At 42.3% G+C, this 26,672-nt stretch overlaps 1 protein-coding gene across 6 annotated transcripts in view; it reads right to left on the reverse strand.

The window, feature by feature from the left end:
* The window catches only part of TRPC7 (transient receptor potential cation channel subfamily C member 7), a 153,928-nt gene that overhangs the window by 51,660 nt on the left and 75,596 nt on the right, over nt 1–26,672 (reverse strand). For 4 of the 6 annotated variants that reach the window (XM_054488176.1, XM_054488173.1, XM_054488174.1 and 1 more), the window contains 2 exons: nt 10,230–10,394; nt 1,779–1,995 (listed from right to left, as the gene is read on the reverse strand). In XM_054488176.1, coding sequence (XP_054344151.1) covers nt 1,779–1,995; nt 10,230–10,394 — 382 coding nt within the window. The remainder of the gene's footprint in view (nt 1–1,778; nt 1,996–10,229; nt 10,395–26,672) is intronic. The other 2 variants (XM_054488177.1, XM_054488175.1) reach the window with 1 other exon arrangement.

Consider the following 26,672-nt stretch of genomic DNA (forward strand, 5'->3'; position numbering starts at 1 on the left):
TACTAGGGAGAACTGGGATAGATTCTGAATTGTGAAGTTAAGGCCACAGAACTCACTCTGTAACAAACTTTAATGTCACTTCCAAACTTTAGTGTCAGTGACTGTACTAAATGAGCCTTTGGTCACAGGGTTGCTGTTTTTTTTTTTTTTCTTTTTTAGACAGAGTCTTGCTCTGTCGCCCAGGCTGGAGTGCAGTGGTGCAACGTCGGCTCATCGAAACCTCTGCCTTCCAGGTTCAAGCGATACTCCTGCCTTAGCCTCCTGAGTAGCTGGGATTACAGGCATACACCACCATGCCTGGCTAAATTTTGTATTTTTAGTAGAGGTGGGGTTTCACCATGTTGATCAGGCTGGTCTCAAATTTCCTGACCTCGTGATCTGTCCCCCTCGGCCTTCCAAAGTGCTGGGTTTGCAGGTGTGAGCCACTGTGCCTGGCCAGGTTGCTGGTTTTATAAAGTCCCTGGAAAGCCTGGTGGGTTGTCCTTCCTGTGCCCTTTGGATAAAACAATTCATCCCATCTTCCGTTGCCTATTTAGAGATCGAATTTAGAGAGCATTTTTCCAATTGGTCTCAGCTTAGGCATCCATAGGATGTTCTCTAGTGGTTCTACTCTTGTAGCACTCTTGGGCTATATTATTTAATTAGCACAGGCCACATGTTAGGTTACCTTTTCAAGTATTTGTTCTATTGTGATTTTGTTGATTGATGGCACAGACACGTTGACCCTGAATACATTTTGACTCATTGTTTGTGAATATAAACATAATGAAAATTATACCAATATTAAAATTTTTGTTCAGAAAGCAAAATCTAAGGTGAGTACCATTAAGCCAATTGAATTACTTGATCAAGTCTTGATACTGTATATTTTTGTCTTTTTTATCTTCTGTTTTGCTTGTTTTACTTAAAATATTCCCATCAAATTCGCATATTTTTGATGTAAATCTTAAAATTTATTGATAAGGTTTATATACAGAGTCACTGATTTTAGTTTTTGCAATTTTTAATTTTTTCCTACTAAGACTGATTTTTTTTTAACCAACCAATTTTGCAGTTTTCAGTGTCGGAAAAATCTATAACACATTTTGCCACGTTCAGTTTTAGTCACTGCCAGTTTTATTTTGTTTTGATTATTCCTTCTAGTAATGGTTCTCATAAATTGGGTAAAAGACAGCCTTTCTTAGTTAATCAATGAGGAAATTGGGAACAATTTACTTGGCAGCTCCAGTGGCAGACTGTGGCAGCATGAAATACCACTACAAGAGGAATTTCATAGCCTTTTAGTACACCCACTTACACAAATAACAAGAAAATGTTACTCCCATAAATTTTTAGATGTATATTTATTATCAAAATTCTACTATATACCAATATTTAGTGATAACAGAAATATCTTTCAAGCTGTGCAATTTTATGCCCTTTTTAAGAATCTGAACTTGTTTTCTTAAGGCTTCCGGTAGACTATATTTAAATGATCAAAATAATATGTTTCCCCATGAAACTACTTTCAATACATGTATAATGAATGTTCAATATATGTACTTAAAAAATTTCTGTCCCCCGCCGCCCCAAACATTTCCTTTCGAAATTGGAATTTGTATACAGGTCTGTGTATCTTAAAGACAGAAGTTGACTCTGACTTTCTTGTTGGTCGTCCACTCACCATTTTGTCTATCAGGAGTACACTGAAGAGGAGAGGGAGAAGTGCAGAAGTCAGAGTTTAATAATGTCCTACTATAATTAGCAAGGAGAGAATAAAAATAGAGTGACTTGCTTACCTAAGACCCACTTCATAATGAGCATTTCTGTCCAGGAGAACTGTGTGGTTTTCACTCTGAAGATTTGTTTTGGGTAGTCTGTGAAGGTTTCATTTGGCAGGGTTTTAACACCTTCAAATCGGTCAGATGCATTCACAACTAATAATCCCAAGAAGATTGTAAAAGAAACTGCATGAGCTACAAACTTCATGAAAGGGCTCCTCAGGGTTCGTCCTAGCTGGAAAGAAAACGTGTGCAAGACATGTTAAACTGGCTCTAGGTGGATGTAGGTCTTTCTTTATAACATCGCTTTCCACCAAGGTTTAACCAGAGAATCCTTCATCTTGGACAGAAACTGCTAACTGAACCTATACAACATTTTTTCTTGAACTATTATATGAGATGCTGCTTGACCAAACTTATTTGGTCAATATTTTCCTATTCAGAAGACTTAGTGGGAGGGCTAAGAGAAACTGATAGAACACACCTGACATAATCATCATGCTGCATCTGATTGCACTGATACCTCCAACTGCATGGATATGAAAAAATAATGTCTGCATAAAGTTCACAATTTTAAAAAATGCACTTTGAGTATGCTCGGTTTTTGTTTAATCTACTCACTTGGGCTTCATTCTAAGAGTATTTGTTCTCAACCTTTCTTGTATGTTGATACATTTATTTAAAGCTATACATTTCTCACTAGGTACTGCTTTAACTGCATTCTCCTAAATTTTCACTTGTAGCATTTTCATTGACATTCTGTTATAAATATTTTATAAATTATATTTTGATTTCATTTTTAACTCAAGGATTATTTCATTTCCAGACATAGAGGACTTTTTTTCTCCCTGCTTTAAAAAATTTGAATTTTATTGCAGCATCTTTGTAGAACGTAGCCTCTATGATGGTATTCTAAAATTCATTGAGGTTTTCCTTTTGGCCTAGTGCCTGAAATGTCACAAGCTGGAAATGGTCCAAAAGATGCCCTATGAGGGAGCAAATATTAGTCACATCTTCTCTATCTCATGGCACCCCATCCAAAGGCCACTTGGATCTTTGGGATCAAATTGAGGGCTGCACATTTGAGTACTTGCCAACCTCCTGTTAATGAACTCAGTTGGGACTCTTCCAGCTCATTGCCCTCATCTAAGCACCAAGCCCTACCCCTCATCCAGGTACAATAATAAGGCAAGAACAAAGAGGAACATCTTTTCTGAAGCTCAGTTCCTTTTCCAAGGTAGATATTCAATTATAACCAGTGACATTACTTGACATTCACATTCTGCCTCATTCAGGAGTCCTAGAGTGAAATGTTACCCAGGAGATAGACTGTTGGTTCAACAGAAGATCAGTTACAGGGCCTTCTCTAAGTAGAATTTTCCTAGTCACATATGGTCAGCACAACATTTATAAATCAGATGGTTTGATAATGTTCTTTTAATGTGCTTCAGTATGTTAATCGTCCACTTTAATTATTGTAGTTATTAGCATAACATTATTATGATTCTGATGCTATAGAACCCATTTATTAAAATAAAGTATTAGTTTTTATCTTTTTGAAAAATCTAGGTTTTAAAAAATATCCAAGCATTAGGAGTCCCTGCTTGTGTTAGAATTCATCTGCATATTGTCATATGACACTAGGAATAACTTCAGAAATATAAAGAGATGTTTATCTGACAATAGGCCCACAAATATTTTACAATAACATTTCTGTATAATGTTTATTACTTACAAAAATTGGGACTGTAGATTATTTTTGGCAATAGATGTGCTAGTTATAGAATGCAGTGGCATTCTATAGGGCACTGAAGGTGATCGAGATAGAGATTAAATGTAAGGACAAATAAAACATTTTTATATAAATTCAGTAAAAAACTGAATTAAACCATGTCTCTTTTTTATTTATATGATATTAAATAGCTAGTTTGAAGTTTCTGACATTTTAGCAAATGGTGTTAGCATCTTGGAGCTTCATTTCCCAACCAGGACCTTGGGATATTTTGGCATATCCAGGAGACAGCCTTAGGTAGTCATCACATTGTTTCTTGTCACTGTGACCTGACTGAACTGGTGATGAGAGGTGAGGGGAGATGGAGAATGACTGCAGGGAGGAGAATAGAGCATGAGGAGAGGGGAGACTGAAGAGAGGGCAAGGGATACCAGGTCTTGTGTATCCCAGCAAGGTTTCAAGAATGTTAGAAAAAGCTGGGGAACTCTGAGATAGACACAGCTCTTAAGGGGTCCATTTTCCCCATCCTTTATCTGTGGGCTCTACCTAATATCTTCAGTGATAATCTGGATGAGGATATGGGGTATACCTCTCCAACTTCTCACCCAGGTGAGGCACCTGATTGCTGGAATTTGTATGTAGCTGCACCCAAGCTGGCTTTGGGTTTCCCCAGAAGACCTGGTTTAAGGAATTTAATATTCATTTTGTTACCTCCTTCAAGCTGTTATCTTCTAGAAGAAGATGAATCTGCAAAAATTATTATATTTACTATAAACCATAATAAAAAGTCCTGATAATGCCTTTTGGTGATTTGATGGAAAGTTACCCTGGGCTCAGTTCCCACTTGATTTAGGTCATACGGAGGAAAAGCGAGGTTGGGAATTGATGTTCTTTTCCTATACTTCTGGGTTTGAATGCATCTTTTTATCTGGTAAAACTTTGATAAAGGTCAAATGAGATCCAGTCATTTCAATGGTTTCCTTTTTCTTTATTTGTAAAATTCCCTATTTGACTCACACAGATAATTTTTGAAGTAAATTACCTTTGGGGAAAATTTCCTCCATTTGCAAGGCCATCAGATGAGCCAAAAGAAAGGAGAAAAGTCAACCAATATATGCCAGCAGCTCTTAGCTGCAGAATCGTTAAAGCTGGGTCAGGTACCAGCGTTAGGTGTAAAAAGAGATGAAGATGTGGGCCTTAGCCTGCTGTGCCTGGAGTGCAGAACTGAGGAGCCCAAAAAATGTGGGCTAAAGCAGTTCAGTCATTACTAGGACCTTATGAGCTGAGAACACATCAGGAAATTAAAGCTTGTAGAACTGAAGTCTCTGGCTCACCCGAAGCTTCCTGGCCACTATTCTTTGGCTCTGAGAAATATATGAATGTCAAAGCAACTGAATAGTGCCCCTGAATGGGCTCCAAGAAAATTGCCTTCATGGACCTTCGGGGTGGGCACCTGCGTTTACTTGTCAGCACCAACTCTATGTTCCATACCACTGGGCTTTTAGCCCCTACAAGTGTAAGCACCTAAGTGGTACCTGGATGTGCGAGTCCCCACATCCCAGAAACATAGCCCTGTGGCTGTGATTGTGGTAGATCACTCAGAAGTTTTCCAGCATCTTCCTAATCTTTTATGACAGAGTCTCCTTCACCAAATGCCACCCTCGCTTTCCACTGGGTGCCATGGTCTTAAACAAGGGCCTGGTTTACAAGTTAGAAACTGAGTGAAAGCAAACTTGGATTAATCATTCCCAAAAGAATCATGCACAGCTTCAGGGTTGAGTAATTCTCAAATGTTAGCGAGATCCTGGTTAAATTAGAGGCAGATCCTCAAGATGCTCCCCCTGAAACTCTTATTCAAAATGTCTAACATAGGGCTCAGGATTTTTCCCTTTTATGATCGGGTAGGATAGTGGTGGTGTTTACTGGGTGCCTATAATCAGTGTTCTTACATTACAGTGTCAATCTACACATTGTAACGACTTGATATTTCTCCACACATTTCAATGTGAATCCACACTTTGTCCTGGGGGCTGAAGAGGGATTTACAAAGTAGGACTCCGATGAAAGAAAAGGAAGGGACAGAGTTTGTCATCTGGTTGTTTTGACTTCTTTCTAAAAAAGTCCTACCAACTTTTAAGATCTAAATCAAGTCCATTTCAAGGTCGGTTAGTCAGCAGCTAAGATGTTTACGTTAGGCGTTGAAGGTTATAATGGTGCTAGTGTAACTAGAGAGGTGTGTGTGTGTGTGTGTGTGCACACATGGGCGTGTGCATTTGCATGCAGCCATTAAGGGCAGATCTCTGGAGCCAGAGACTCTAGGTTTAAACCACAGCTTCATATATTTTTTAAAAAACAAGTTATTTAATCCCTTAGTGTTTTAGTTTCTTCTTCTATAAAATGGGGATAAAAGTAGTGCCAACTGCATAGAGTCAATGTAAGCAGTGCATTATTTAATACACACAAAGCAGTTAGAACAGTGCCTGGTGTATGGGAAGTACTCAATATATGGCACTGGAGGGTCTCAGGGCATTCTCCTAAGAGGAATCTTAAAATAAATTTCACACAAAGGTGGACCCAAACAGAGTCCTTATGTCTTTATGCCACGAGCCTGTTTGGGATATCTCTTATAGATAGCCTGTTGTGCTATCTATATGCAATACGATGCTGGGCACTGGAGGTGAAAGAGATAAAACAAGCTGTAAGAGTTGGATCTTCCCTTCAAAGTTGCTGATTTTCTAGTGTGGAGAGACACAGGCTAAAAAGTGTGATAGGAAATAGATGGAGAGATGGGGAGAAATGTTGCAGGGCTCAGTCTGGGCTAAGTCTGAAAGTGATCAGCTTCCGGCACTCTTTAATCCTATCTCAGCAGGGTGACAGGTGCTGGACTAGCCTTTTGGACTTGGGAACAGAAGCACTGGTGACATAAGAGCACCAATGCTGTACTTCCTGACACAAATTTCCTCTCCATGGGTATGCTTCAAAAATTGTGTTGTGATTTTCTTTAATCGAGTGTAGCTCTCTGGTAGAGATAAATGTGGAGAAACAGAGGTCTCTGGAGGTGCTCTCCTCTCCTTGTTGGCCCCTGAACCACGTGGTTTGAGGACCCCTTTCAAGCCATTTCAGCTTTGGTAAGGCAAAGCAGAGATCTTTCAAAGCTGCCCACTCACTCATGCCTTTCTTACTAGATGTTCATGTTTGGGATGGTGAAGAGGGGGTACCAACTTTATATTTCTCTGAGCAAGGGTTATGGCAGTAAGGACTGATAGATTGCACACTACAAAGACATAAGGTTGGATTCTAAAGTTGTTTACAGTTCCTCCTGCCTGAGTCCTGGGGCAAATTTTGAAGATAATTGAACAGTTATGGTTAACAGGTAATAGACAAGGTCAGCTTCTCCTTCCCTGTTGTAAGTAAAACTGGTGCAGTTCCTCGGCATTTTCATGATGCTGGCTTCTGCCACATCATATAGAGACACTGTTTGAAACTTTGAAGATGACTGTTATTTATTCTTTTGGCTCTGAGATCTTAACAGGCAAACAATCTAAATTACAAATCAGAATAGGATAGCAAAGGATGGAAACAGCTCAGGCAGCTAAAAAGACCCTTTGACATTGGAGCCCTTGTTGAGAGAATAAAGAACTCTCTAGGCAAACAGAGACCTAACTGCCGTGCATCCACGGGGATTAGAATTCACTGGTCTCCCAGTGGGCTGCCTGAGCTCAACGAAGTTGGTGATGACAATGAGAAATGATGAACAGAATCACTGTTCTTTCTCTTGACCCAGATAAACTTGTCCCATGCTCCAGGCCTGCATTTATCATTATATGTAGCCATCTGTGACTTGGTTATCCTCTTCAACCAACATATTAGTAAGCTGAACTTCTGTTGACACCTTTCACCTTGTAATTTCCTTATTTAACTGTCTTTCTTAGGGACCCTCAGAAACAATATAAAAATAGAATCGACAGCCTTGATAATTCAATAGGAAAGAAATGATGCAGTCATTATGGCTGGCTAATCAAGTAATTTTGATGCTCCTAATAGTCTCTAAATTAGGGCAGCAACTATTAGGAAGTAAATGCACCACTGGGCTGGAAACAGAAATCTCAACATTTACTAGACATTGATGGGCATTAGTTAGTTGACGAAGTTTGCAAGTAACATTTTATGAATACATTTATAAAATAATATCAAGGTCTAAGTTTTTAGAAAGAGGTGTAATAATGTCATTAGAATATGAGATCTCTGAAATGACATTGTCCTTTTCCTGGAATTACAGATATAGGCAGATGTAAAGTCAGTGACCCCTCAGGAGGAGGGCTGCCAGCCCATTAACAGACTTCGCCATTGCCTTCCTTTTGGGAAGACATGGTTTTTCTGGGCATCAGGAACCCTTAGAGGGGCTGGTTTTGTCACATGGCAGATGTGACCTCTCTGTAATTCCCAGTAATATCTCTGCCAAAGTTGAAAAGATTTCTTTCTAAATGGTGAAAGGAAAGACTAAAAATATCTTGACTGTTTTATCTGTCCTTTGGCTGCCTCAGAGCAAGTTCAACAGCTCTTTAATGAGGGAATCTTTGCTTGTAATGAGCAGTGCCACCAAGAGTCATCTCATGCCACAGACTCAGTTATCGACATGCCCTCTACTGCACTGAGCTCAGACTTGGAATCTAGAAAGTGCACAGAAGTGACAAGTGGCTTAACGATCAGCTCATGTTTATCTTGAGTTTCTTTTTTTAGTCTTATTGGAACTTCTGGGGGACTAAATGTCAATCACATGAGTATCTAAACAGAGGTGAGGAAACCCCTGTTATGGGCCAAACTTCCCTGCAAGTGTTTCCTCCAGAGTGTTCCAGAAGACTGCCATAGGTCTGATCCCTACATCCCAGGTGCTATTACCTTCCTGGATTCACTAGGCCTAAGAAATTCTAGAAATCCCTCTCTGCAACCACACACTTTTTAATGGGATCACATCTGCATATGTACCAAGATTCCTCTCAGAGCTACCAGAAATCTAAACAATTTAGTCAGCAACTACTCTTTCTGAGTCTTTTCCCAGGCCACTAGGCAGTTCAGAGCCAAGCCAGTTTGCTCCTGTTGGCTAGTTCCAGGTTCCTGGAAGCTGTCACATTTAGCTTTGCAGCAAAAGTGAGGATTGGCAGCACTTTCTCCACAAAGTTGCTGTTATTTTAATGATTGAACAGCCTAGAATTTGTTCTGGGGCTCAGAGAGAGTGAAGTTAAGTGTCCCTACTCACTGGGGCTCTGGGTGAAGGCAACTTACAGTACAGACTGTGCCTAAAACTCATGACCAGCTTCAAGCCAGCTTTAAATCTGGTTAGTTTTTTCACCCACTGTGTTTTTTCAGCTCATAATGAAGGACAGAAAAAAATTGCCTTTATCTACATATATATTACTTGGGAAATTCTGATCTGAAAGTGCCTGGCATGATAGACTGCCATAGAAGCAAAATCCTCAATAGATGTAAGGTTGAATACTGTAAAAGTTCAGTAAGAGGGCTTCCATTTTTAATACTACTCTCCAGAAGAAGGATTTGGGGGCTTGACCTCTCTCTGTGACCCTGTACCTACTGTGAGGCAGTCAGTTCATTGACTGTCTGGTTAGGTGGCCTCACCAGCAGCCCCGAAGTCTCTCAGCTGTCATTCTGGTATGAGTTACTCCTAAGTGGAGCTGACAAGAGGGTTGGTTCACTGGTGACACTTTTATTAACCACATTACCTGATCAAATTGCCTGTGGAACTAATCTCCCTGTAGTCATATTTCTCCTACTGAATGTTGATTACCTAAGCTTAATTCCTTTTTAAATGTATCACTAGGTAAATGCAGCTTTGGAACCTTTAGTGACAATCTTAAACCCATGAAACATACTTCAAAATTTCTGCATGGTTTGGTCTTAAAAGCACTGACTCTTCCCCGAAGCTGGAGTGCTGGTACTTTCTACGGCTTTGACTCATGTGACTGGGATGTGGGGATGGTGGAGCCAGTAGTAGGGCAGCTTGGCACCTGCAGGTTCCACTCCTTCCATCACTGGTGGGCACTGGACACTCCCCCTCAGGGAAATAACACTCCTTTTGAGCTCTTCTTCTCTTTCCTTTGCCTTTTTCCTTCTTGCAACCTAATTAGCTGCCCATGTGAGCCAGAACCTCATCAAAGGGGCCAGGAAAACTAGGAAGATGTTGTAATGGGTCTGCGGTGCCCCAGCATGAGCTGTGTTTGACTCCCAGCCTACTAGTCATTTCTCTTTTCTGGACCTACTTCTTCATAAAGCATACATGTCATAATGTAATTGAGGCTGTGAAATGAGATATTCCATGAAAAGGGCTTAGAGAAGAGAAACTACTCAAATGTTGGCTATTACTAGTACCATGATTATAATTATTATACTGTGGGTTTGGAGGACATGCTTAGGACATTGCATAATTAGAAGAAGAAAAGTATCTTTATTCTCAATTCTGTTACTGATCTTTTCAAATTATGCCTCTCATGTTTAAAATTTTATTGCTCCTCTCTCTCTTTAAAAAAAAAAAAAAGATTTAAAAAAGCACGTCTTAACATTTTTCCTTTTATGTGGTTTCCTACTTTCACCGGGTATCTCAGGAATATTTTCTTTAAATATGGGAAAAAATCAGCTGCTAATTTGAACAAAATGGACTTCAGATCATGCTAAGAAGAGAGAAGAAATAACCGCAAACGACATGCACCTTAAGCAGTCTGTACCTTGCTGCACGGAGCAATCCAATAGGCTATGGCGAGAAAAGGGAGGCCTATGGAGACTCCAAAGACAGCCAGGAATTTCACAGCGATAGACTGTTGACGTAAGCCTGAGAGATTTTCATACCACATGGTAAGCAATTGCTGCTGACAGTTAGGATGAGCAACGAACTGTAAAAACAAAACAAAAACAAAAACAAAACGCAAACAGGAAAATGGCATTGATAGCACTTGAACAGTATACAACCTACGAGTAGCTGGGGGCTGAAATGCTCCACCTGGGGGGTGGTTGAGGAACCTGCAGTGGGGGTGAGGTGTAGGAAGGGGGCCTTCTGACTTGGGGATGCTAAGGAACTTTGTGCTGTGGCCAGAGTCCTTGCAAGACTGGCTGAATTCACACTTTGCAAACCGGGCCTAGAAAAGTCTAAGGCACAGAAAATGGAAGTCAGCTTTTCGGTACATGCTTGTCTTCAATTCAGGCTGTTCAGCTGATCAAGGGAGACTTATCTCTGGGCAGAGTTCACTTGGGAAGGAACACAGAGGAATGGATGGAGCATGAATGGGGTTTTGGAGTCAGACATGGGTGTGAATTTTGTTCTACCCCCTGCTAGCTGGGTGACCTTGGGACAGCTACTTAACCTCTCTGAGCTTTAATATTCTTATCTGAAAAACAGAGCTTATCACATTGTCTTGGAGGATTAAATGATATTGTAAAAAGAAAAAAAAAATCCCCTGTCTTTACCCATGTAGTCTAAGGAAAAATGCTTACAGTGTTTCCAGAGGATGTGTTAAAACTCCTCAATATTTTCTCACTGGATCCCAGTGGTGTTGGGCTTGAATCCAGTTTTTTTGTGGTGTGATGGAGCACCGCCACATTGGATCCTCCACGGAGTAGCTTCCTTCTGGGACATCACGCACCCTTCTTACCACCACTTCTCTCTCTTGGAACTGTTCTGCCCTAATGCTTAGGTTACAAGACAGACCTCTTGTGGCCATTTTCTATTGTGTGGCCATGTCCTGCCCTCACCCCTGGATTCAGCTTGTTGGACTAGGAGTGGAACCCTGACCTAAACTGGGCCTATCAGGTTTTCTCTCCTGGGTGTTTAGGACTATGTTGAGAGAGGCAGTCTATTTATTTAATAGAGAGTTAACATGTAACCTTGGACGATCTGGGCAGCTATCTTCCACTTTGTGGACTAAGTAGCAAAACAAGTCTGTTGAAAACAGAAAGAGAATGGTGTGCCGAAAGAGGCTAAGCTAGTGTTTGACCTCTTTAGGGCCCAGCTCCACTCTACCCATGTGGTCCATGAGACACTTTTATATTCATAAACAAAATGTTTTGTTTTCTGCTTGATCTAGCATATTGGCTTTAGTTGTTGCCACCAGAACATCCCTTTTCTGCAAATAGTAGTTGCTGCTTGGCCATTTTTTAGTTGACTCAGGGTCAACTGGAAACTGGTAATAGGCAATATTTAAGCAAAATTTATGGGAAGAAAGTTTACATTTGAAAAAAATATACTCGTTAGCTTATTTTTTTCCCCATGACAGGAGGAAGCCATTGTTTGCTTCTGACAGGTCTGCCCTTTGGCCCCACTCAGGATACCCATGTGCTTCAAGAGCATGGCTGGACACTATGGAGTAGAGAAGATAGACTGGGCATTTTTCAAACGGACAACTTATCAACTGAGTACTCTGGAATGTCATGTGCTGATTTTCATCTCATTTGCCTCACTGAGTATTAAGGGGACATATACAACAATTCCTGGGAAATTTGAAACATTCCTTTTTCATTACAAGAGCAATATAAATAGAGCTATTTTAAAATTCACAATGTAAGTGACAACATGTTTCCCATTTCTGTGAACTCATGGTAACTCACAGTAACAGCCAAACTATCTTTGAGGACATTATCAAAGGTTTCTTTGACCCTACAGCCCCTAACAATACCATTACTTGAAATATTAGATGCAAATGAGGCTTTTCTTTGTAGCATTACTGGCTTTTCTTTGTGGCATTACTGCTATGCTTTCTCTCTAAGAATAGCAATGGATTATCCTCAGCCCAGGAAGGAACCCCCAGGCTGCAGATCATAAGACATCCTGGCCCTTTCTGGCTCACAGTGAAGAGGAGCAAGCAATGGAGAGTCATGCAGACATTTCTGTAATTCTCAGGGTCTAGTCATAGCACAGTCTCAGAGGGAGTGGTGGGTGAGCATGGGGTGCAGTCACCTTTGTTTTTCAACTGCCAGCCTTCTGTGGATACTGAAATGGCCCTGCTTTGCAGAAACTCAGTCTGATTAGAAGGCGCGACACATGCTGTGAAATAGAAGACGAGTATTTGACTCACCCTATGGCTCCCTGCACTACAGCTGCCTGGGAAGGATGCCTGTCGCAATCCCCATCATTTGCTTCTTGTCTGTATCTGGGAGAGCCTCTCCCATGCTTCTGCTGCTACCTCTTGGCAGACAGGTCAGCACCGCAGATTGGTCAGAAGGCCAGAAGAGCAGAAGCTCTGAGAGAGAACACAGTGGTGACTATTCCCCACTCTCCCTCGCTTGCCTCAGAGGAAGATGGTGGTCCCAGCTAAAACAGAGGGGTCTCTTGGGGCGCTGTCTTCCTCTGATTGGACCTTTGCTAATTTCCACAGCTGCATTTATCTCTATAATAAAGCAACCTAGCTTCAGACATGCTATTTATTTGTAGATAGACTTTATGATGTAATAAGATATCAGCTGTGGATAGCTGAAACCCAATTGGTGTTTACCTCTATCTGGGTACCTTTCTGTACTTGTGGCAGCCGTTCAAAGACAGTTCAATGTGTATCAAAATATTTTTTTCCCATGTGATTTTGAAGCATGAAAAAATATCATCCCTGACCCAAGGAGGATGAGAGTAGCAAATGAAGCACACCAACAGGACACAAAGAAAACTCTACCCAAAAGGGCACACAACTAAGGAACAAAGGCAGGAAGAACTCAGGGTGTGACCAGGATTTTCGAAAGCAGGGTCAGAGAGGAACTGATGGAAGAAAAGCTTATAGCTAGAATAGAATAGGAACTCAGAAAATTGGTGTTGTCTTAGGCTTATTTTCTTTGGCATCGTGCTCACAAAAGGATAGAATGATCAAAGGATGGATGTCACCAAGAGCTAAGCCTAGGCCATTCCTGCCCAGGACATGGCACACTTTTAGGAAAATTCTTGAAGGGAAGAACTGATGTGACCGCCTAGATTTTCCCAGCGACATGATTCATATTCATCATAGTAGGCAGTTTGTAATGGCTGAAACCAAGAATCTCTGAAGGAGTTTACATGCAGCTGAGCAGGCTCTTAAGAGAAAATAAATCAAACTACATCTGTAACTGAGATGGACTGTCCAAGAAGCCGGGTGAGGGAGGGACTGGAGAGGAGTTGGCCTGCAGGGAGAGATAGGAGGGGACACTGAAACAGAATTCTCTGGAATGGAAAGGCTGACTCTGCCCCACTCAGGTGACAGTCTCTCTTTCTTTTCTCTCAAGTAATTCTTAGTCACTCCCTTTAATTGTAGTTATAGTTCTGCATGATCCCCTGCTGGAGAGAAAACTCCTCCTGGAGGGCTCCTGTGGTCTTTAGTGTGGTGTTCATGAATGGGCACTGTTTGAGTAAATGGCATGGCCAGAGTTCTCTGCTTTCAGATTGCAAATCTGGTGCCATCCACAGGACCAAAGTTGCCTTCCTTCCTCATTGCCCCTGTGAGGTGGCCGACTCCCGGCACTTCTGCATGTCACCACATCTGGAAGAGGCACGTGGCTACCAGAGGCTGAAAGTGGCTTGCTAGGAGACACGATGAACAGATAAATGATTGAATTCATGTCTGCTGAATTTATTTTAACTATAGAAGTGCCAGGAGATTAAGAAACAACAACAACAACAACTTCCTTAATTCCCAAAGGCGGTTGAGCTAGGGGTTTAAAGAGATGAACCAGGAAAAAATTCATACCATCATCTGGAGGGGACGCCCCAAGAAATGAGCCAAGGAGGGAGGCAGGGATTGGAACTAAGCTCAAGGGGATTTTGGGCTACAACTTGGGGTTATTTCGTATGCCCTGCCTAGGCACACCACCCCACTCACCTTTTTGCAGCACTGCCTTCAAAATTTCCCCTTTTTTGACCACCTGAGCATCTGTCACATAGCTCCTTCATTGCTAGGAGATTCTATTTGCATGCCTCTATAGATGTCTGACACTTGATTCCACCCTCCCCTGACTCCTCTTCCACTTGTGCATGCCTGATCCCAGCTAACTCTGGAATGCTTCTTGGTTATTTCTACAGCTGGGGATTCTGCCAAGCAGTTGCGAACTGAGCCTTCCTGGAAGTCTACCAGGCAGCAAAAGGAGATGGGCCTCTCCGCAGGCTCTTCATTCCCACGGATATTCAATATCAACTCTTACGTTAGGTCTCTTGTGCCATTGTTCTCAAAGACAGCTCTCTGTTCTTGTATCCCAGGGACAGCAGGACACAAAAAAACTCTCTGCCACCTCTCTTTAAACAAACCTCCAATTTTCTAGACCAAGAGAGATTACTTACACAAATGCCCTTAATTGTTGGGTTGCTCTGAGAACTGTGCCTGTGACTCAGCAGCATCTCTCTGAGCAGAGGATAGTTTTTTGATGAAGAAAGTCCTTAATGAACCAACCTATGTCTCAGTCTCAGGGTGCAGGCACCGAAACAAAGGGTACTGGAATTCTTCCAGAGCTGGAGGCAAGCCATTTCCTGAGTGCAGTGGCAAAGGCAGAAGCTGTGGCGGGGCTTTCTGGAGGTGGAAGCATTTTCCCCCACTCACCAGAAGTCCTCTCAGAGGAGAGAGCCCAGAGGGTGCTGATGTGACTGGGTTTCCAGTCTGGTTATGTTGTCATGGCCAGAGTCCCATGGAAGGCTGAGTCAGCTTCTAGCTGGCTCCAAATGACTGCCTCTATCCTTTCAAAGTGTCACAAAGAGGCCACCCTCCATACCTGGCGGCAACTCTCTCCACCCCACTGGAGGCTATGCCCTAACCTGAAATCAAAGAAGTGGAAGTTATTTCCAGCAAATTTTCTTGGATTATTTTCAACTCCTCCCCTTCCTGAGCCTTATCATCTAGCCACATTGCTCTACATGCTGTTCCCAAACATGGCATATGTAGCCACCCCCTGTCTATGTTCAAAGAAGGTCCATCCTGCTCCTCTCTGGTATAACTCCTCAGCAGCCTTCAAGACCCAACTTCCCCTTTGGGAGGCCGAGGTGGGCGGATCACCTGAGGTCAAGAATTCAAGACCAGCCTAGCCAACATGGTGAAACCCCATCTCTAATGAAAAAAAAAAAAAAATACAAAAATTAGCCAGGCATGGTGGCTGGTGCCTGTAATCCCAGCTACTCGGAAGGCTGAGGCAGGAGAATTGCTTGAACCTGGGAGGCAGAGGCTGCAGTGAGCCGAGATTGCACGACTGCTCTCCAGCCTGGGCGATGGATCAAGACTCCATCAAAAACAAACAAACAAAAAACACCCAACTTCCTGTCTACCTCCAAGTCCCACCAAGTTCCTCAGCCCCCAGAGACATCTTGGACACCTATGGGTCTTATTCTGTAGCCTACTCACTTGGCAATCATGGTTCATAGGTCAAGTTGTGGATAGACATACTCTTGTAACTACATTTGATCTTTTCTGCTATTTTTAATCTTCTTGAAGGAACCAATTGTCTAGGTATCTCCAAGAGTGTGCAGCCTTATGTTTTCCATGTAATAGGTGCTCAATAAACTTCTGTTGAGTGATTGATAAACTGAGGGTTTTGAATCCCCTAAGATTTTCTCCATGATTTTCTCATCATCCAGAATAATTTCTAAATATAACAAATCCTGTTACTCAGGGCCTGATGAACGCTTAAGTGTCTTCACATCTTTACTAAAAGGTAGGCAGGAAGAGGGGATAAAAGCTAAACCAGGTACTCATCTTCTTGTGTAGGAAAATATTGAAATATTAGTCCAAAATAAGGTTTGAGGATTATCTCTTAGATTAGATGAGGATTATTTAATTTTTATGTATGCCATGTACCATGTAAACTGACATCAATTCGGAAAGTATTTATTTAATAATAAGGAATCACTAATATTTGTTGAGCACCATTCTGTGTCAGGGCCTGTGCTTACCAGTCATTATATTATTTAACCCTCACATCAGTTTTTTAAGGTGAAGTTGGCAAATCTCTGTTTTAAATATGGAGGCATTAGACACAGAGAGATGAAGTAACTTGTCTACCATCAGTCACAAAAGTGATTATGATGACAGGGCCCGGACTGGAACCCAGGCCAGTCTGACATCAAAGATAGCATTTTGAACTATATTTACCCTATATTTCCTCAAGGTAGATTTAAAATCAGATGGAAACACCAAAGCACAAGGGATTATGGTGATTTTTCCAATTCCCCAAAGGCCAGGGGGCTCATCATTCGAGATACTGTTAGAACTCTCATCTCTCTCTGCCCTTCTGCCTGTTGGTCAGCCAAGTCTCAGTAGAGATAAAAATCAGAAATACACAAGGAGAAGGGCTTGAAGCCACTTTTCTTGATAACTTCATCCTGCTAAAGATAACATCCTGGGCTCTGTCTTCTACATATAGAGAAGAATAGAAGCAGCTGATTCCATGATGGCTCAAGTGCCTGATCACTTCTTTGCCAGGACCCAGGTTAATGTGGAGGCCACCCAAGCTCAGACTTACAGCCTTGAAAAGTGCAGACTCCATTTAAACAATCACTTTGCTGAAGGACCTAATTAGGATTTCAAGTCCCATGACAAAATCCTACCTGACACTGATACCTTACTAGGAAGAGCAGCAGTTCCCTAAGCCTGAGTTCTGACTGGATAATGTTCCCAAGTTGGTTCCACAACTCTGCAGGCCTTGCTGGTGGCTGTGCTGTGCCTTGGTTGCAAACGTTCATGGGATTGGGAACATGCAGAGGCTCTGGGTCAGCCTGCCCAGGTATCAATACAAGCTCCACCATTGATTGGTGAGGAACTGAGTAGCTTAGTTCCTTAGGTCTCAATTTCTCTACTTATGGAATGTCCATAATGATGACTAACTCAAGGGAGGTTTCAAGGGTTTAGAAAATGAAGTTCCAGTTTTTGGTTTACGGTGCAACTTTTAAACCTCAGCAAACTTCTGTTTACCAACATACTGATTTTTGATTGGTATAATATTTCTGAAATACAAACCACTTATATCATGCATCAAATTTTTTAATCAAGCAAAGATGTGCTCACTTACAGAGAGTATTCATCCACTTTCTGTGGCTCTAAAGTAGAGAAACCTGATTATCATTAAAAGCAGTTTTTCTTGCATGAATAATTCTTACTCTAGTTCAGAAACTTTATCAACAAGGAGAACATACACCCAAAGGTATTAACATTGATACAGGAAATCTGCATGGGATTCTGTATCTATATTTAATTAAATGAAAAAAGACAGAGTGGGAATGCTTTCTTTAAATATAAATCACAGTGTATGACCAGTACAAAAATTGTCATGCTAGGTTGATGGAACTGGGATGGGGTGTGGTGGTCATACATTTTTCAAAGAGATTCCCTCATATTATCAAATAAAATATTAGGTTAGGGCAGGCAGATGAAGGAATCAGAGGGAACTATTTGTAGCTTACTTACAACTATCCCTTTATGATTCTAAATTTTCTAAATGTCTCTTTCAGAGAAATGTGAATATAACTCAGTAATAAGTTATTTACTTTTCAAAATCACATTTTATATTTTATTTTTACGTAATTATTTTAAAATGACACTTTAGGCCGGGCGCGGTGGCTCACGCCTATAATCCCAGCACTTTGGGAGGCCGAGGCAGGTGGATCACGAAGTCAGGAGATCGAGACCATCCTGGCTAACCCGGTGAAACCCCGTCTCTACTAAAAATACAAAAAATTAGCCGGGCGTGGTAGCGGGCGCCTGTAATCCCAGCTACTCAGGAGGCTGAGGCAGGAGAATGGCATGAACCTGGGAGGCGGAGCTTGCGGTGAGCCGAGATCAGGCCACTGCACTCCAGCCTGGGCGACAGAGCAAGACTCTGTCTTAAAAAAACAAACAAACAAAAAAAAAAAACAAAAAAAAAACAAGACACTTTAAAATTCAGTCTATCTCCTATGAATTTATATGATAATGCTGATGTATGTATAACATCTATATTGCCCATGTTTTATTTTTACTTGATGCTTTTATTTGTATGTCGTTTTATACTCAAAATATGCTTAAGATTTAGGGTCACTAATTTTACATTTTAAGCTTTGAATTCTTAAAGTTATCAATATTCTTAATACTAGTATTTTGATATTGTGAGACATAAATGTGAAATAAGGGCATAGTCATTGATTCAAGCATTAGAAATAACATGTGTGTAACCCAAATGTTCCAGGTCTTGGCAGCTGGTGAGCACAAACCTAGTACTATTGGCAGACAGTCATCCATCCATCCACCAGACATGTATTAAATGCCTATTGTTACCAGGTACCAAGAACTTTTAGGAATAGAGGACATGGTGAACAAGATGGCCATGGTCCCTGCCCTTGGGAAGCCTGATAATTCCCTAATCTTGATGGTTCTGAATCTTTCCAGGCTGGACAACAGGGGATTGTTTCATGATAGCCTCCTATGTATTCCTACTCAAGTCATTCTATCTGTCACTCAGTGTACCAAGTACAGGACATCAGCTCCTTCCTCCTCGCTTCCTGAATGAGCCCCCGGCAGGGCCAGGCCAGTTGCTGGGACACATGCTGTGGTATGACCAGTTTTCTGCCTTCTGCTATGTCCTCAAGGGTCAACTTTCTCCTGCAGTTCTGTTGATGTGCCAGCGGGGCCCACATGGTGCTGGGTGCTGGGTTCCTCTGGACCTTGATGCCTCCTTGGTGTGTGGGGTGTCTGCTTTCTTTGCAAAGGCAGTTGCTTGCTTTCCGTTGCTCCTATCTCACTTGCTCTCCGTTGCTCCTGTCTCTAGATCTCCATTTATTTTCCCCAGAAATGCCTGTCTCTTCTCATGCCCATCTTTTCTAAAAGGGCAGTCCCCTAACAGAGTTGCTGGAAGTGAAACCCAGCGTGAAGTAATGCCTTCCATTGTTCCACAGATTCTCTTTCCTAGGCTCCAGGCCTGCATGAGTCCACTTCCAATAATTCCGAGACGAGAATTACTTGTCATAGTTAATTTTACCTCCATCTGAGTGTGAGTTAGCCTCCCACTGAGGCAGGAAAAAGAGAGGTGTAAAATCCTGAATGAGATCCTTAGCTCCCTGCACATAGCTCATCTTGGTTTGTGAGAAGGGAGGTGAAAAGGGTCCGAGGATCACCTCATGCAGAGCTCAGAAACCTTGCTCATCCCTCACACTTAGGTCTCGACCAGATTTCTTACTTCTGGGAATTTTTAACCTTATTTCCTGCCCTTTCATTTCCCAGCATCAACCTGACCAACAAAGACCCATGTAGACAGAGTTCTAGTTCTTTTTCATGTGATTCTGGGCCTTATGCAAACAATGGGGTGTGCCTATCAATGGACATCTACTCTCCTCCAACAAACACTGTAACTCTTCACATGTAGAGTGCACAGAGCACTTTTAGAGGGCATCTCCTAATTCCATTTATCACCCCGCCCACTCCTACCCTTAAATACTTCTGTCCTCTTGGTGCTTTCTGTGCCTACTCTGCCATCCAAGGCCTCAGTTTGGACAACTTCAATTGCTGTCTGCACTTATCCAAGAGCTGTGGAAATTCACCATACCCCAAAACTGGGAAACATTATTTCTGGTAAAGGGCATGTTTTGATCATGCAGGAGACCTCTGATTCCCTATTCTCAGATGTCAGATGAGGATATGAATACTCAGCATTCAAGGGTAAGGTACCCTGGGCACTTGTGTTTGTTTTTTGCTCCCTTTGTCATCAGGGGCCAACCCCCACACCATGATATGTGTGTATGTGTGCACGTGTGTGTGTATATTCACACACCTATATAAATTTCTTAATGGGTTGGGTCAATTTTGATCATACTTTGAATGTTAGTTTTTATCAACTTACGGCAAATAAAATCTCTTTCTCCCAGAATGTTCATATTCTTTAGAAGTAAAACTGAATCCCATTGCATATTGTGATATATTTAAAGCCACATCTACCTACATTCAAATCTATCTATACATCCATTCATTCAACAAATATCTACTGAGCCAGACACTAGGACACAGAAGTTGATAATAATGTCCTGGCTCTCATTGCCCTCAATGCCTGTCAGAGAGTCAGTTAAATAGGCAAGTTCAATGTAGCTCCAACAGTGCCCTAACAGGAATTGACCAGGGTTGTCATGGAACAGCAGAGAAGAGGCACCCAGCCCAAGAAGGGATATAGAGGGACAGTGAGGAATGCCTTGTTGAGGGAAGGATTTTTGTGAAGAGTTGTGAAGGCTATACCCAGGCCACTGAGAGAGTCAGGAAGGGCATGCTGAGGAGAAGGAGCTGCAAAACATTTGGGCTCCAGAGTCAGTGATTGCTTTAAATCTTGCCTCTGCCTGTGACTGCCTGTGTGAGACTGAGCAAGTTACTTCACCCCTGAGCTGTGTCTGTTTCATATGTAAAGCAGAGATGACAATATTGATGACACACTGAATGAGTATATTCAAAGCACTTGGCATGGTAAAGGGCACAGATTAAGAACTTAAATCATTGTTGTTATTGTTGCTGTTATTACTGAAGCCTCAGAACCTGGCATGTTAGGAGAAATGCAGGTAGCTCAGGGTGGCTGGACCATTGAGTAATGGGTCTTGTGAGTCGTGCTAAGATGAAGACTAAACATGACTTGGAAAAGTATGGTGCCTTAGGAGCCAGGGAGGGTTGTAACAGACTTTTAGTTTAGACATATGGGCCAGATATGCATAGTGTGGATTTTTTTTGCACATACACTTGCTTTCACTTTTGCCCCCACTGTACTCCCATGTACAAAGAAGCAGAACAACATCCTCTGTTTAAATTGCAGCATCAGACAGTCTCAGAAAGTTCCAGGGGCACTTGATTCATGGAACCTGCTCAGTGGACAATGACAATTTATTGCAATGTCCAGTATTCTGTTTGCAGCCTCTTTAAATGTTAATGATCACTAATGTAATTATGATTGAGAAAGTTCCTGGGCCAGTGTGGGTCTAATTTAATTTACAAAGCCATCTGGAGCTATGCAGGATTTTTTAAACATTTTTTTCCAGACCAAATTTGGATGGCTTCTAGCCACTATAATGTCAAACCTATAGCAAAGATACTACCCTCAGACTCTAAGGATCTAGAAGAGAAGCCCAGTGGCCTGAGGATGAGTCAGAGGATGCAAGGCTGATGATAGATTTTGTAATCTCCTGGCTGGACAAGAGGCCAGATGAATGGCTGCTAACTATGCTTAGAAAAAACAATTCACATTTCTTCCCATGCCTATAAGGCTTTTGATAGTCTAGTTCTTGCCCCAGTGCCCCTCCACTGTATTTCTGAAATGCACCAAGGCCTTCCTTGACAACCCTGCCCGAAGTAGAAGTCTTCCTTGTGTCCCCTATTCAGTTCCTTCTGTCCTCTAACCCTGCTTTCTTATACCACTTGGCAACCGCTAGAGTTTATTAAGCATTTATTGTCTGTCTCTGTACTAGAACATAAGATTTATAAGAGCAAGAACTTTTTATTTTTACCTCACTGCACCTGTAGTACTTGTAACAGTGTCCAGTACATAGTATAATTTCAAGAAATACTTATCGAATGTGCGAATTTATAAATGAATCCACAACTCATCTCTTTGATTCCACAGCATACTCCCACAAGTAGGAACTGTCACTCCTCTCTCCTCCTGAGGTAAATGGCATTTCCAAAGATGGTGACAACAATATGTCCCATCCCACATGCTCTGGAATCAGACCTTGAAAATCCTCCATCAAAAGGTGGGTCTAAATCCCTGTGGTGGAAGCTGGGATAACTCTCCATGACTTACTTTGAAGAGGATGCTGCGACACTTTCCAAGACTGAGCCTTAGACATCTTCAGTATCTCCTGAGAAAGCTACCTCTTAGAAGGCAGCTGCCATACTATAGTCCTGCTCCCTTGAGATCCCCATGCTGTGAGGAAGCTCAAAATATCCATGTGCAGGGAGAGAGACCAAATAAAGGAGCATTGAGGTGCCAGCCATGTGGGTGTAGCCTTCTGACATCTTCCATCTCAGCCAAACCACCAACTGAATACAGCTGAACAAATAATGTTAGCATAAGAACATCCCAGCTGAATCCTGCCTCATTTCCTGACCTACAGAATTGTGAGTAATTAAAATGATTGATTCTTTTCCAAACCACCAAGTTTTATGAACCAAAAGATAAGTCAAACACCGCCCATCAGTTTCTAGTTCTCAGCACTCCACATTGTCTCCTTCTCCATGGGCCCGTGGGAACAAGAACTCCTTCCTCGGTCTTCATCTCCTCTCTGCCTTGATGTTCATCCTCTGCTCCTCTCCCTTCTCAGAGGTAGAAGCATCTCACAAACAACAGCTGCACTTACCTGTGTTGTTAGCTGCACTTACCTATGGCCTCATGACCATCTGAAATCTGACTCTTAAACTCAGCTGAAATTACTGTCTCAAAATCTTGTTAATTTCCTTCTGGTTGTCAGACACACAAATCTGTTCTATGTCTTCCTTCCCTTTGACAGCACTGTGGTCCAGATGCCGCCTACCGCTCCCTAAGCCATGAGTGCTCACCTCCCTGGACCCCATCTGTATTTCTGGGTGTCTGAATAACCTTTCTGGGAGATGAGCCTGTCTTGTTTTCTTGCCTAAAGATTCATCATAGAAGAATGAGTGACGTTTTCCCTTCCACCTCCTTAGGAGGTGGCCAGGAGAGCTCTGTGTTCTGGTGATCATAGCTGAGGAAGAAGTTAATAGTTTCTTGAGGTTTTTAGGAATGGTTCTGAATATCACATGAAGGCTTTTTGGGGTGATTAGGGCTCGGTGAAGAGGAGAGTCTGGAGGAGAATCCTTGGTGTTGGAGAGATGTTTCCTGAGACCAGGCAAGCGGAGTGGGGTTTGAATGTCTTCCGTGGGGTGGCAGACATAAGTTCCAGTTGAACTCCCTGCCTTGGAGGTAGATGGACCCCCAAATGCAGGTCATTCCAGAGTACTGAGAGGATTGATCAAATGACAAGGGTCTTCTTTGTGGAAATCCTGAAGAGGGCCATAGCACCAGCCTGGGTCAGGGGTCTTGCTTCATTTGAAGCTCCAGGAGGAAAGGGTTAATTATGTTTTGTTTTGTTTTTCTGTTTTATTCCCAGCACCTGCTATAGTGTCAGGGACACAATGGATGCTGAAAAAAAAAAAAAACAAAAAAAAAAACCAAAAACCAAAAAACAAAAAAAACCCAGAACAAAAAAAAAAAAACCTCTGTTGAATGAATAAGATGGAGCCACAGCTTAGGACAGATTGTAGTGATCAGCACTTGTTAGTGGCATCAGGTGTCCATAGGAGAAGGGCATAGACCAAGAGCCCTCCTTTAGGTACACAAGTGAGTCTTCAGGGCTGTGGTACAACACAGAAAAAGGTGCCCCCAGAATGACTGAGACCAAAGTTCCTTCCAATCTGGGCAGGAGACACTGAGCCAGACTTCATGTAGTTCAGAAAAATTTTTAAATGCTAAGAGCCAACATTTATTGGATATGATGTGCCAGACATTCTTCTAAATGATTTTCATGTGTTGATCAATTTAATCCTTGCAACAATTCCATCATTAGCACAATCACTAGATCTTTTTTTACAAAGGAGGAAACTGAGGCAGAGGGCTAAGTAACCCATCTGAGGTCACACAGCCAGGATGTGAACCCAGACACGCCTACTTCAGAGCTTGAACTACACCAAGCAGCAGTTAATATGTGAGATATCTTACCAGCAAGAGGCACAAAGCAAATTCATACTGTTTATGCCTGTTTCCCCAGTCATTACACATTTAATGCTGTATATACACATGTATATAGATTATACATAACATTTTAATAATATAATAAAATATTAATTTTGACAGAACAGGTTAAGGTTAGAAATAGAGATTTTTTTTTTCTAGTAATAGAGTATAACAACATGGAGTGGGCTGTGCCTTGTCTGCCACCGAGATGATACACAGCTGGTCCCCTAACTAGTGCCGGCTATGGAGCAGAATAATTCCTGGAAGAATTTGTCCAGTACTTACTATGTACTGGAACTTTATAAAGCAAGTAGTGTTATCCCCACATTAGAGATGAGGGAAAAACAAAGTTAAACAATTTGCCCAAGCTGATGATTCTTAACCACTACTACACACAGGGCCATTTGCTCACATCATGCTGAAAGGTCTGTTTTTTGGCACACAGCCTTTGCTTGTCTGGGAAGGAGTCAATTACTTCAGAAAGAAATCTTTAACAACCATGTAAGGGACCTTCAGGATATTTGTGCACCATCTGTAAATATAATAACCAGTTACAATTATGACAGAACATGACATATATATATGTGTCCCCTGCCCTCATAACAAAAAGTCAGATTTCTCTGGGCAGTGGTTTATTATCAGCTAAGGATCTGTAACTGATGCTAATGGATTTGCTTGTTGGAACTTTGTCTTTGTATACCCTCCCTAATGGGTTTTAATTTCACTGAATTTCAGCCTGATGGTTACCGCAAGCAGCTCTTCCAAATTAGCCAACACTTTAACATCTCCTTTTCAACTTTTCTAATAAGGACTTTGAATAAAGGTCCCAAAATGGGCCCCAAAATGCAGGTCATTCCAGAGTGCTGGGAGGATTGACTGAAGGTCCTTATTAGAAAAACAAGTATTAGGGGGTAGAGCCAAGATGGCCGAATAGGAACAGCTCCAGTCTACAGCTCCTAGCATGAGCAACGCAGAAGACGGGTGATTTCCGCATTTCCAACTGAGGTACCGGGTTCATCTAACTGGGGAGTGCCAGAGAGTGGGTGCAGCACACCGCGCGTGAGCCAAAGCAGGGCGAGGCATTGCCTCACCCAGGAAGCGCAAGGGGTCAGGGAATTCCCTTTCCTAGTCAAAGAAAGGGGTGACAGATGGCACTTGGAAAATCGGGTCACTCCCACCCTAATACTGTGCTCTTCCAACGAACGGGCTTAACAAACGGCACACCAGGAGATTATATCCCACACCTGGCTCAGAGGGTCTTATGCCCATGGAGCCTCACTCATTACTAGCACAGCAGTCTGAGATCAAACTGCAAGGCAGCAGCAAGGCTGGGGGAGGGGTGCCTGCCATTGCCCAGGCTTGAGCAGGTAAACAAAGGGGCCGGGAAGCTCAAACTGGGTGGAGCCCACCACAGCTCAAGGAGGCCTGCCTGCCTCTGTAGGCTCCACCTCTAGGGGCAGGGCACAGACAAACAAAAGACAGCAATAACCTCTGCACACTTAAATGTACCTGTCTGACAGCTTTGAAGAGAGTAGTGGTTCTCCCAGCACGCAGCTTGAGATCTGAGAAAGGGCAGACTGCCTCCTCAAGTGGGTCCCTAACCCCTGAGTAGTCTAACTGGGAGGCACCCCCCAGTAGGGGCAGACTGACACCTCACATGGCCAGGTACTCCTCTGAGACAAAACTTCCAGAGGAATGATCAGGCAGCAGCATTTGCGGTTCACCAATATCCGCTGTTCTGCAGCCACTGCTGCTGATACCCAGGCAAACAGGGTTTGGAGTGGACCTCCAGTAAACTCCAACAGACCTGCAGCTGAGGGTCCTGACTGTTAGAAAGAAAACTAACAAACAGAAAGGACATCCACACCAAAAACCCATGTGTACGTCACCATCATCAAAGACCAAAGATAGATAAAACCACAAAGATGGGGAAAAAACAGAGCAGAAAAACCGGAAACTCTAAAAATCAGAGCGCCTCTCCTCCTCCAAAGGAACGTAGCTCCTCACCAGCAACGGAACAAAGCTGGACGGAGAATGACTTTGACGAAGTGAGAGAAGAAGGCTTCAGAAGATCAAACTACTCCAAGCTAAAGGAAGTTCGAACCAATGGCAAAGAAGTTAAAAACTTTGAAAAAAATTAGACGAATGGATTAACTAGAATAGCCAATGCAGAAAAGTCCTTAAGGGACCTGATGGAGCTGAAAGCCACAGCACGAGAACTATGTGATGAATGCACAAGCCTCAGTAACCGATGTGATCAAATGGAAGAAAGGGTATCAGCGATGGAAGATGAAATGAATGAAATGAAGCGTGAAGAGAAGTTTAGAGAAAAAAGAATAAAAAGAAATGAACAAAGCCTCCAAGAAAAATGGGACTATGTGAAAAGACCAAGTCTACATCTAATTGGTGTACCTGAAAGTGACGAGGAGAATGGAACCAAGTTGGAGAACACTCTGCAGGATACTATCCAGGAGAACTTCCCCAATCTAGCAAGGCAG

Source organism: Pongo pygmaeus, chromosome 4 (genome assembly GCF_028885625.2).
Source record: "Pongo pygmaeus isolate AG05252 chromosome 4, NHGRI_mPonPyg2-v2.0_pri, whole genome shotgun sequence".
Taxonomy (NCBI): Eukaryota; Metazoa; Chordata; class Mammalia; order Primates; family Hominidae; genus Pongo; species Pongo pygmaeus.